Genomic DNA, 12,997 nt, shown 5'->3' on the forward strand with positions numbered 1-12,997 from the left:
CATTTCAATTGCATTCTAGGATATACCTGCAACCAGGTTGTCAGAAAGATGATTCAGTTTCAATATTGTACATTCTGGTGGAGCTGATGGTGATAAATGGGGTTGTTTGGAGATTTCTCTGGTTTCCATATCAACTGCTTTCTTTTCAGATCTGAGCATTGCTTTATCCCAGACATCTTTGTCACTTCTTTGTCTCTTCTGCACAATGAACATGTTCTTTCCCTTTGTATTGTTTTGCAGTGCAAGGTTAACATTGTTAAACACTGGCCTCGTTGCAACTTTTGATCTGAGACAAATAATAATTAGTTTGATAACAGCGCAACAGCAAAATTAAAATTTGACTATAGTTTTACAGATGACAGTTATGGTAATTTCTGTTCTGTACACTTATACTCTTTTGACATTTACCCAAATAGAAAGCTTTTATTTAAAGTACAATTACATAGTAGAAATGAAATTTAAAAGATTTCCAAACAAACCTTACCAGCAAATCACATCATAGAGCTTTTAAGCTGAAGGCCAAAATGGCAAGGTAGTTGGTTGTGAGAAACAGTGTGTGAAGCGAGAGGGGGAGAATGATAATGAATCAGACATGTTTAGAAAGAAAACTCCCGAGCAATAGGACCTATCCTACTGAATACATATTTGTTGAAAGTTGGAGCTAAGAAAAATTGAGACATTTTTCACATTAACAGGGAGCAAGAGGATTTATGTATACATAATATGCACGTACAAAACCGTTCACAGTACATCATGAATTCTGTCACAAGTAATTCAACCACAGCAGCCAAGCTGCCGACAAGAAACTCAAAACACAAAGAAAATAAATGATATCAGGCTTATAGCACTTATGCCAACTGATAAAGTTCAGCCATAACCTCATTTTTCAGTACTAGGAGGGCTGCCTTGCTGGTCTAAGTTCTTCAAGTATATCCAAATACATTTTAAATGCACGAAAACTGATGGTGGTGGTGGTGGGTAGGGGGAGATGTTGAAATGCAGCTGATGCCTAAAACATGTGGGTGGCATGTAGATGGAATCAGGAGTTGGGGTGGGGTGGGTGGATAAAAATGGGTGATGTGGGCTGGAGAAGGAAAATGGGAAGTGAACAGGAAAACTGGAAGAGGATCAAAAGGGAGAGGGAGAGGGAGAGTGGAAGAAACACACTGGAGGTGAGGGTTACCTGAAACTTGAAAATTTAATGTACAAACCATTAGATTGAAGATTATCCAGAAAGAATGTGAGGTGTTGTTTATTTAGGGTCAAATTTAGAAGAGAAAATTGAAGGTCAGGAAACTGATGTGAAGATCGAAATGACCAAGGAAGTCATTCAGTACTGAGGCCCAGCATGGTACAATGGAAGGATATCTCAGAGTAGGGCCGAGAGGAATTTTACTGGTGAGAATGGTGAAATATGATAAAGTGCTCGAAGAGAAGGTGTGATGCAAGTTCTAACCTGATATTAATAGATACATAACCATCTCAGCAGATTGCATTTGCCATCTTGTGCATAGTACAGTAAAACTCCAGTGAAATGGTACCTCATTGCTCAGAGATCACAATGGGTTAACATCTGGCTTGCTCATTAATATGTTAAGTTCTCATTAACAGCAGACTTACTCTCCATAGATCCCTGCACTCACAGAGCCAACTGTACTTTATTGGGAATGTGAACCTAGTGCAGTGAAGTCACGCTTGGGGCTTGTAACATCAAGGGTTAGGAATCCAGGTATTCTAGTTGCTGGAGCCAGGGTTATTGGAAATTTACTAATACTTTCTACCAGAAGTTTCAAGGAAGCTGATTGTGGAGAAGTGCTGCTTGTTCTTTGTAGAAATTGTCGCAATTTCAGAACATGGCAGAGAGTAGAGAGACCAAGGTTAGGACAATATCCTAAGCTCTGTGATGTAGGAGCTTTAGAACCATTCATTTTGGTGTGAAGCACAACAGTGAACATGATCATAGAAAGCGAGTCCACCTATTAGTGGAGGAAAGATGAAGAGCGGAAGGTGAAGAGGATCACCTCCTTCATGATAAGTAGGAAGCAACTGACTCATGAGCGTCTCATCAGAGGTGGGCTGCAACGTTACTGCTATTTCCCAGGTTTTACTCTGAACTTCCTGTGTCATGTCCAACCTGAAACTTCTCTTTCATGTTACATGTGATGCAAGAAACTCATTAATGAGGAGAATTGCAGGGGCAAGTTGGACTACTCCCCGTCCGCCAGAACAAGCAGGATCTCCCAGTCGCCACCCATTTTAATTCCACTTCTCATTCCGACATGTCTATCCATGGCCTCTTCTACTGTCGTGATGAAGCCACACTCAAGCTGGAGGAGCAACACCTTATATTCCATCTGGGTAGCCTCCAACCTGATGGCATGAACATCGATTTCTCGAACTTCCGGTAATGCCCCCTCACCATTCCCCATTCCCTTTTTCCTCTCTCACCATGTCTCCTTGCCTGCCCATCGCCTCCCTCTGGTGGTCCTCCCCCTTTTTCTTTCTTCCATGGCCTTCAGTCCTCTTCTATCTGACTCTCCCTTCTCCAGCCCTGTAACTCCTTCACCAATCAACTTCCCAGCTCATTACCTCATCCCTCCCCCTCACCTGCCCCCCCCCCGGTTTCACCTATCACCTTGTGTTTCTCTTCCCTCCTCCCACCGTTTAAATCTACTCCTCAGCTTTTTCTCTCCAATCCTGCCAAAGGGTCTCGGCCCAAAACATCAGCTGTACTCTTTTCCATAGATGCTGCCTGGCCTGCTGAGTTCCTCCAGCATTTTGTGTGTGATTTCAATAATGTGCCTTTCCTTGAAGGTCAATAGTTAGTGCAAGCTGAAAACAGGTATTTGCAAGTACTGTTCCTACAGCATTTTAAAATGAAATGGCTTCATTTACTTTGATACACTTCAGTAAAATTTTTAAAGCATTAGACATTGAATCATAACATAGCAATTATTTTAAATCAGCCAGAATTGGTTCCTTTAAGAGGGTAAAATCAAACAGTTGCATCGCCACATTAAATGAAACATTAAAGAAAATACAGGAAATATACAGAAGGTCAGGCAGCATAATTTTTAAGAGAAAGAGTGACCTTACATTTGATTTGAAAGATGATTTTGATGCAAGGTTTTTGCTTTGATACATTTGATCTGTTTCTCCCTCTACAGATGCTGCTTGATATACTAAGCATTTCCATTTCTTTCTGTTCTTATTTCAATTTTGCACCATCTGTTTTATAATGCTTTGGGTTCATTACCATGTTGATAAAAATTTCAAGTAATTGCTTGCTTTTTTCACAAATCCACATAAAGCTACTGTATATGAATCAGTATACTTGCACTGTTTCCCATTACAATTATCCAACCAAGGTTGCCTTGGTTACATTAGAGTTCTCATAGCAACTAAACTAGATGTCACTGCATGCTTGAATACACAACTGATGCTAATTATTAAAAAAAATCCATAGAATCTGTAAACAGACTGCTGCGCACAGAATACAACTTTTTAGACTTATCAAAATTAACCTTGAAATTGGCTTTCAGGCACATTTATTAACTTGCTTATCTATCTGTATTTACAATAAGGAAACATACATTTATGGAGTTCCACTTTTGCAATTAAAATGCCAGGGAGCTTCAATGAGACAAAAAAAATAACCTAGAAACGAAGAAGAATTAGGATAGGAGGCCAAAAACTAGATTAAAAATATTTTCAGGAGAGAGAAAATTATTAATGTTCCAAAGTGGAAAGTTCAAAAGTTAAGTTCCAAATAAATAATTTTATCTTAACATTCCAAATCTCTCAGGCTTCATTATTTACTTCGGTCAGAGTGAAAAGGTAGAAAAATTACCTCGAACTGTCCAAAAACAGCGTACATGTTCATTTCCCCTGTCATTTATAGTTCTTAAGCTCACAGTCAATCATTATTTCCTTAAATTATGCTACTAATTTTGGGCAAGTATTAATAAAAACAAGAAATGCATCTATAGTAACCCCTTCATAACCTTAGTTCACACCAGAATGTTTATTAATGAAACAAATACACTTTAGCTATTATCACTGTTCATGTATAAGAAACAACATGGAATCACGTAATCCAATCTAAACTGTAATTGCTAAAGAATTTACAAAAAATAAATATTTCTAATTAGCAAAATCTTCAAAGTATGATCACTTATATACAACCAATACCTACTCAGAAAATATCAATAAGAATAATAATTTCTCTGCAATATTACACCATTCTACAGCATGTTACTGGGCACGTGGCCAAGTGGTTAAGGCATTGGACTAGTGACCTGAAGGTCGTGAGTTCGAGCCCCAGTCCTTGAGCAAGACACTTAATCACACAGTGCTCTGCGACGACACTGGTGCCAAGCTGTATGGGTCCTAATGCCCTTCCCTTAGACAACATTGGTGTCGTGGAGAGGGAAGACTTGCAGCATAGGCAACTGCTGGTCTTCCATACAACCTTGCCCAGACCTGCGCCCTGGAGAGTGAAGACTTTCCAGGCACAGATCCATGGTCTCGCAAGACTAACGGATGCCTTTCTTTATTTACAGCATGTTAATACAGTCTTTACTCTAAAGGGAGATTTAATGAAATATATTGTAATATTTTCAGAGGAGATACAACAAAAATAGTTGAGAAGATTATTTTAAAAAATCACAATACTTCAATTTGCCAATACAATGCCTTCATTTTACTGTGTACATGGTAGACAGCAGAAGCAGGTAGTTAATATTCTGAGTGGAGGCCTCTTCATGCAGACTTTATTAAATAAATAATTCACATAAATCATCTAGAAAGATAATATGTTAATATTCATTTACAATTCTGAAGTTTAACAATTTTTAGTGAAAATTAAAGAGTCTTCTTTTTAAAAAACTGTGAAACCATGCTGATTCTCATACAAAAGCACAGAATTTCAATAATGGTGATGGGAAGATAGATCCTCAGTCAAAGGAGAGTGATAGTGAACAGAGCACGCAGCGGTGGGACATGGTCACTTCAGGGTCGCTATAGAAATTGAATCTGGCTCTTATACATTGCCCACGTCCACATATAATGAGTATACTTTGATCTGCTGAGATACATCATAGAATATGCTGGGGCACATTATCAGTGATGTAACCTGGGATCATTGGGTGTCTTAGGTCTCTCAAACCGTCAGTCACCCTCGGCCAGGCAACCCAGCCAGGGTCGATTAGCAGGCTGGCTTGTGTCCCAGCATCACTCTCTCAGGTCACACCTCTCACTCAGCAGCCTCTGTGACAGTCCTGAAGGCTCTTTTTCTCTACCGCCCCCATAATGCCAAGGAGAGGGCAGGTTCTGCACAGCAATCTACACCCTGCCTCATGCCCTCCACCCCGTCTCTGGCACTGCTCTACTAGCTCCTGGTGTTTGGCTTTCTTACATTAAATACTTTGTTGTGGGGGCCTGAGGCAGATCCGTGAAGATTCATGTAATGAGCCACATGGTTTTGCTTAGTGCGACAAGCAGGGCAAGTGGCTGCCACAGGGCATCCACAAACTACATTGAAACAACAAACAGAAGCTGTGCATCTTATCATATCTTCAGTCATGAACATTGCACACACTTGTTCTTAAGCTATCACCAAATGGCAGGTACTGTCACTAAAAGATGTGTATTTCCTGTCAACCATATTGGAAGTTTAGGAGACCATTTACTATCTCATAAAAGAAACAACAAATAAAATTTCTATGCCTACAGATTCATTTAGTACTTCTTTCTGGATGCCTACAACATGACCAAATTTGTCTGTCCCAAACTTTACAGTGGACTCCCAAAATAATTTTCATGGGAGTTTGTAAGATAAATGTGAATATTAAATGTAACATTCGTTGATAAAATGTGGACAATGCATTTGCAAAGGCTAAGAAATCTGTCGCTTCCAAAAATATGACGCCTTTCTAAGCTGTGAGTTTCTGAGTCATGGTTCAAGGATAAGAACAGCAAGAGATTAGTGACAACATACCTGGTGTCAATTGGCACTATTGGTTAAAGGAATAGAAGTGAGGCACATTTACAACGAAGCTTCAAGTTTGATGTTGAATTCCCAACTGGTGAGCGTAACATTGCTCTTCTAGGAGAGGGGCTCCTGACATTATGTTGGGTCTACACAACCACAATGCTTCTGAATTTCCCATTACCAATGAAGCCACAATTATCGGGCATTACAGCAAGTACGAGATTGTGTAAAAATACAGTGTCTGCAATCATCCTGGGCATTACTTTGCGTAATACACATGCTAGATACTTTGGGTAGCTAATAAGCATACATAAATTAATACTTACATTGGAGCAGACAATGAAGAATTTCCATTAACAACCTCATAAAGCTGTTTGAGTAGATTGTCATCCCAGTAGAGGTCACAAAACTTCTCCGATATAGCATTACTGAATGTACTGAATTTAAGACTTTTCAAGGATAAGATGTACTCACCTTATAAAAGAAATCAAAAGTCCAAAATCAATTACAAGAGTGAAATGTTATTTCACTTAGCCTGAAAACATTAGAAATGTTGCTTGTTATCAGCTTAGAATAATGCTTTTGAAGCTAGCTACATTGAATTTGAGATTTATTTTTGAGTAGTTTCAAACGCATATTACCATATATAAATAAGATAGATCTAGATTTTTCAATTACTACATTTTTTACTATACAAAATAACATTTTGCAAACAAGAACAGCACTTTTCATTTATTTCTATAATAGAATATTTTTGCTTTTGAAAACAAACAGAGCATTTTCATTTTTGTAAAACAACACTGAGTTAAGCAATGAGAGAAAAGATGTCCAGGTAAAGGTTTTCAGCTTCACTATCTGGACAGCGATCTGGGCAAGTGGATATAAACAAAATTAAAATCAATGATTCACACCCACACCAAAATACTGCCAGGATAGCGAAGATGATATAATCTAACATAGTATACTCAAAGGCAAAGAGCAACAGCAAGGAAAGTTCCAAGAAGGACCCAACGTGCAGACAGAAAAACACATTAGAAGTCGTGAGGAAGGAAAATTATGGTGTACAGATGTGCCGCTTTTGAAATCTGCTGCAGCTTTTATCTGTCAAAAATGAACTAGAAAGCATTTGTAAAATGACATTTGAAAACCTTTAACATGTGCCATATCCCACTTTTATAGATTGGTGAGCCATGCTTTAGAGGAAGCAATTAAGTGAACTACTGAAGTTAAGATTGAATAAAATCTTTTTGCAAGTAGTACTACAGTTTACAGAGTGTGTATCCAAGCAAACATTTTGATACACATTTTTTTGTTACAAATTCACCACTTTCAGTTTGAACCATAATAATTCTTAATGATAGAAAGCAACTAGGACTCCAATGTCAACAGCAATCGATGGGCTGGTTTGTGCTGACCCAATCTCTTCACCCAGACTGCACACAGCTGGTATCTGATCCACTTGCCTGCCCTCACCATGTTCAGATGGGACCAGCCTAATCAGCTAGCTCCTCATATCTCGGGGATGAACAGCAACAGGGCCTCTGGCAGTGTAGCATGGAGGCCCAGTCCCTAAAATGACAACAAGCAAACTTGGGGGCAGAACTTTACCAGCTATAAATGATGCAAAGAATTGCAATCGTCCTTAAATATCTTTGACCTGGAAACAGTTAAAAACAATTAAAATTCAAGTAAATTGAAAAAAAAAGTCAGTGTTAATTATTTAAAACAAAATAATCAGTATTAACTAAAATGCACAAAAACTTAAATAATTAGAAACATTAAAATTAAGTAATCTTGAAAATGCAACTTAAGTCTGACCTTGCCTCCTAAATCTTTGCCCCACAATTCCCATTGAAATAAAGCAGTCTCAAATTATGTATCTGGTTTGGGATACATGATCTCTCAGCATAATGGACTCTGCCACTGGGCTCCATGAGAGAATATATATTTCAAGGATGTTTTAAACACCAAAGGACTGGGATTATGATCTAAACTAGCAGCAATGTGCAATGTGATTTGACCCAATATTTTCTGGACTATTGGATTCTTAAGCAGATGGCCCGAAAAATTTTATTTCAATGCTTTTTTTCAAATGAACATATTAACAGCCTCTCACACTGATTGCCAAAGGCCCAACAACTCTATCACATAATGGAACAACAGATAGAATTATATGGGAAAACTGAATGTATTGCATGTACAATAAATTTTGTAACTCTGCCTCTGTGTCTCCACTGGGATTATGCACAGTGGAAAACTCTGCCAATGCATGCTGGAGCTCCACTTCCGCAAAACTCATCTCATTGTTGTGGTGTGCGGGTTCAGTCACCATTCAGGTAAAGCAGGCCTTCACTATGAGTGAGAGGCTTCCTTCGGTTAAATTTAAAGAGGACATGCCTAACCACCTGGGGGTTCTCCAGCAGGTAGCAGCTGAAAGCAGGTGTTCCTTAAGCTAAGACTAAATTCATGCTACCTCATTGCTTCCCAACACTATGTATCCCAAGACCAGGTCACCAAACAACATAACTGCGACTCTAATTTATCCTCCAGCAAGGGCAACAAACATCACCCCAAAGTCCCAACACCCCTTTCCACAGGCCTGTGAAACATTAAGAGTTGGGACCATTGAGCAGGAGTAAATTAGACATGTGGCTATCACCAGTGGAGATGTGAAAGAACAGTCCCCAGTGTAAGATTACATTGAGAAGCTGTTGGTTATGAATGAGAAAGAGAAGGCTGAGGTTTTAACAGAGTAATGATTTCTTACAAGGCTCAAGTGTGGGGGAGCAGGGAAGTTTTGCTTCTCCAGCTAATAGGAAATACCCACAACACCTTTTCTTTTAAATCCTCATCAAACAAATTCTTCCTACTGCCAGATTTCACTATTTGAGAGCTAATTCTGTATGTGCATATTATTTCAGTGGTGGTGCCATCATCAACCTGTGACTTCATTGTAGTAAGAAGACCTCATCTTCACTCCTATGCCTCATAAACTGAGTAAAATGACAATGGGTGGGGATTCAGCACAAACCAGCCAGTTATTACTTACACCAGGGGTTCCCAGCTTGGGGTCTGCACACCCCTTGCTTAATGGTATTGGTCTAATGCATGAAAAAAAGGTTGGGAACCCCTGATTTACATCATCCACCCTCTCCCCAAACTCTACACAGATTATACATAGCCTGGAGGAGTTAAAATTGGAGCTGAAATTGGCATTGTACTACTTATGAGGAAGAAAGTTGGAGGCTGTAGGAAGGTAACAATTAGAGTGGTTAAAAGATCATAAACCTAATGAATGGAATTTAATCTGGAAAAGGAATTTTTTTTTTACAATTTATTCATTCATAGCATGTTGGCACCATTGGTTAGACCACTATCAACTGACCATTTCTAATGCCCCTGAAGTAAAAGTCTGTTAGGAATGAACCTCTTTACTGTGCAGTGAGAATCACATAAAATAAAGGATAGTGAGAATTATTGAGCAACAGGGGAACCTTTGAGTGAGTAGATTTCCACAGATGTCACCACATTGCCGGAAGCATGCGAAAGCGCAAAAGACAGTCCAGAGGAGAATTGTGAAGATATCGCCAAGTCTGTAAAAACTAGTTACAAGGAGAAAATAGTTTGACTGTGGCTGATATATCTGGGAAAATAGGAGGCTGGGAGAAGGCTTAATTGGAGTGTTCTATGGCAAGCTGAGGCAAGGTGAACAGGTAGCGCACAACTCCCTTCGAGGAGAGGTGAATAACCACAGTACATAGACTTGATTGATAAGAGAATTGGAGGAGAAGGGAGGAAAATTCTTCTCATCCTATTAATTTTTTTAAAAAACCTGAACAAACACATGAAGAGCAATAAACAACAAGGCTTATAGACCCAGAAGTTGAAATGGGATTAGGCTGTGTAGTATTTAATGGCCTCTATGGAATAATGAACCACGAGATTCTCTGGGGAAAACTGAATGCAAATTTACAGGATGCTGGTGAGACTGAATCTCAGTACAGTGCACAGTTTTGGTGCCCATATTTTTTTTAAAAAAGTTGTACCTGCACTGGAGGCAGCGTAGGGATGGTTGAGCCCTGAGATGAAGGGGGCTGACATTTGAAGAAAACTTAAGTAGGTTTGGCCCTATATTTATCGGAGTTTAGAAGAATGGAAGTAAATCAAACTGAAATAGACAAGATTTAATTGAGGACTACAGGATGGATTGTGAAAAGTTCTTTGCCCTAATGCAGGTATCAAAAAGAAAGGGGCATATTTTCAGAATAATGGATTACTATTTAAGATGAAGATGAGGAGGAGCTTCTTAACACAGAGAGTCCTGACTCTTTGAAGCCCTCCACCCACTGAACTGTAAAGAATGAGCTATTTATTATATTTAAGGCAGTCAAAGAATATAGGAGAGGGAAGTGAAAAACGTTGAGAACAAGATGGATCAGCCATGATCGTTTTCAAGAGAATAATGGACCTACTTCTCTTTCTTCTTATGTTCTCTACCATAAATATCCTTGATTCTAATTACTAAATAGCAAGTGCTTTAGATTCTAAATATTTCGAAAGTGCTTGATTCAACAGTAGCTCTCATAATGAAAACATTAGTAATTTTCCTTTTTGATAGAATTATCAGTAAAATACTTAATGTGTGATAAATTATCAATGTGTGCCAAGATAAAGATAATCTACCCATGGTACTGGCTTCTTCATCATGCTCTAAGTAACCATCAAATGCAAATTCTTCTTTTAAGAGATGAATAGTTTTTTGTAAAATATTGACTGGTGCTGGATTTGACAAATTTATTGCCTCTAGATTGTCTTGAGGAGACACTGGGATGCATGCAGAAGGTAAGTGGATATTTTCTGAAATCTCTGCAGAAATGCTTGGAGCAGCTGTGAATGTTTTTATTTCATTTCTAACAGCCAATGAGTTCTGTTCCAACAAACATCCCTCAGGCAAAGTTATTTCTGTGGGATTGGTCTTAAAATCTACAAAATTGCTAAGATTGTCATTAGGAGGCTCCAAAATAGTGTGCGTTTTGATTGTAGCCTTTTCATCATCATTTCTGCTGAGCTTAGAACTAAAAGTGTTCTTCACCAGTGATCCAGTACATTTAAAACCGCTTCCATTGCTTCCACTCGAGGCCCTGTTGGAAAGTACTGTAGATTCTGGGAAGGAGCTATTTAACTTCTCTTCATGAGAACTCGGAATAAAGGATACATGCTCTGGCATGGGTAAGTTAAGAAGAGAATCATTTACTGACATAGCAGAAACAGCTTCGGAAAAGGAATTTACATCCTGGTATTGCAAAGAAATTGTGTGTGATGCACTTGCTTTGCTTTCAACCATTGGAGAAAGGTTGGTAGATAAACTTGGGCTGTTATTGGTTTGGTTTAGCGAAGATGCTGATGTGTGCGTTCGTCTGTCCAGAGTCTCATTCTCAAAGTTAAATACAGATGTTTCCACAATTCTATCATGTTCAATGTCTTCAATGGGCACCACTCCTGGATTCTTCTGGATTTCCTCTTTCATAGCTTTAACAAACTGTTTGGCCCCTGGACATTTGCTTGATACTTTTATACTGTTGAATTAAAATAAAAACACATGTATATAATTTAGAAAAATGAAGTATGAAATAAACTAGAATTTTCAAATTCATAAAAAATAAGACTTCTTATCTTAAAGTTTCTAGACTTTATTAAAAACACTCAGTGTTAAGGTTTGAAAGTACTGCAGGAATGCAAGATACCAGACTAGCAATGTGAAGAACTGAAGAATTATTCAGTGGAATATTATCAACATAAGAGAATGTTTGAGTAATATAACCATACCTGCAACATTCATGAAAACTCTGGGACAGTTACAGAGAGTTACTTTCTGCAGAAACAGCATTTACATACCTCATGATTGGAGTACTTTGTTGCTTAAATATGTACCTGTGATTCTCAAGATATCCTTGGTGGTGTCTAGAAGTGTCTACAACTGATACATAAGCCACCATTTTCTATTCTATGCTTTAGTACTTGAAAAATTAAAATATTTCACAAAATAATGAGAAACATACATTTATTTAAATACTACAAAACCAAAATAGATGCCCAACAAATGATAAGTAAATAAATGACATTGAATGTGATTTTAAAAAGTAATTTTCAAGTAAACTTTGCTGTTATTGATGTTGTAAAAATTATTAGCTATAAATTTTATTCAATTTAATAAATGAATTTACTTTCTAAAGGAATATCCCATCAGTTTAATAAACACGTATTTATTTAGAAGACATTTTTTTACACCTAGGAACGCCTGACAATGTTAACATAACACTTTTAAGAAGTTAACCTTTTTAATAAGATTATCTTTCAAAACCTAAAAATATGTAACAAATGGGAAATACAAAAATTATTATATATATTTATAAATTTGCTAAATATTTGTCAAATCCTTTTTATATTGCATTTGCTACCAACAGCTGATCTGAATAAAATGTCCAATACTCTCAGGAGATTTACTTATCTAATGCATTACCTTGTTTTCTCTTTGTTCTGTGCAAGAATAATTGGTTTGAAATGGGTGGCTGGGGAAGTGAAGGCCTCTGGAAGTTTAGAAAGGGACTTGGTGTTTACAGGACACTGACAAGGAATTGGGCCCTTGACAGCTGTCAGCTTGCTGTCAATAGCAAGAGGTACAAAGCCTATAAATAATGAATGAAAAAGAAAGAAAATTCAATGGTAATGCTTTTGCTGGTTGATGTAAAAATGTGCACTGCTTCAATAATGATTCAGTACCTAATCTGGATGACTCTTGGGCAAATGTTGCATTTTCCAGTGAAGAATAAGAATACTCTAAATTTTCCCTTTTGAAATGGAGTCCAGTAACAGCCATTTCTTTCCTGTGGAATTTCTAATTGAGGGAAAAGAAATGAATGAACAATTATGAATCTACATGCTATTTTATCTGTGGGTACTAAATGTACAAACGAATGGAACGCAAACTCAAAAACAAATGAGAGC

At 37.9% G+C, this 12,997-nt stretch overlaps 1 protein-coding gene across 5 annotated transcripts in view; it reads right to left on the minus strand.

Moving 5' to 3' along the window:
• LOC140185752 (kinase non-catalytic C-lobe domain-containing protein 1) overlaps positions 1 to 12,997 on the minus strand; it is a 150,377-nt gene that overhangs the window by 53,868 nt on the left and 83,512 nt on the right. For all 5 annotated transcript variants that reach the window (XM_072239368.1, XM_072239367.1, XM_072239370.1 and 2 more), the window contains 5 exons: positions 12,773 to 12,887; positions 12,513 to 12,678; positions 10,676 to 11,568; positions 6,319 to 6,466; positions 27 to 286 (listed from right to left, as the gene is read on the minus strand). In XM_072239368.1, coding sequence (XP_072095469.1) covers positions 27 to 286; positions 6,319 to 6,466; positions 10,676 to 11,568; positions 12,513 to 12,678; positions 12,773 to 12,887 — 1,582 coding nt within the window. The remainder of the gene's footprint in view (positions 1 to 26; positions 287 to 6,318; positions 6,467 to 10,675; positions 11,569 to 12,512; positions 12,679 to 12,772; positions 12,888 to 12,997) is intronic.

Source organism: Mobula birostris, chromosome 21 (assembly GCF_030028105.1).
Source record: "Mobula birostris isolate sMobBir1 chromosome 21, sMobBir1.hap1, whole genome shotgun sequence".
Classification (NCBI taxonomy): Eukaryota; Metazoa; Chordata; class Chondrichthyes; order Myliobatiformes; family Myliobatidae; genus Mobula; species Mobula birostris.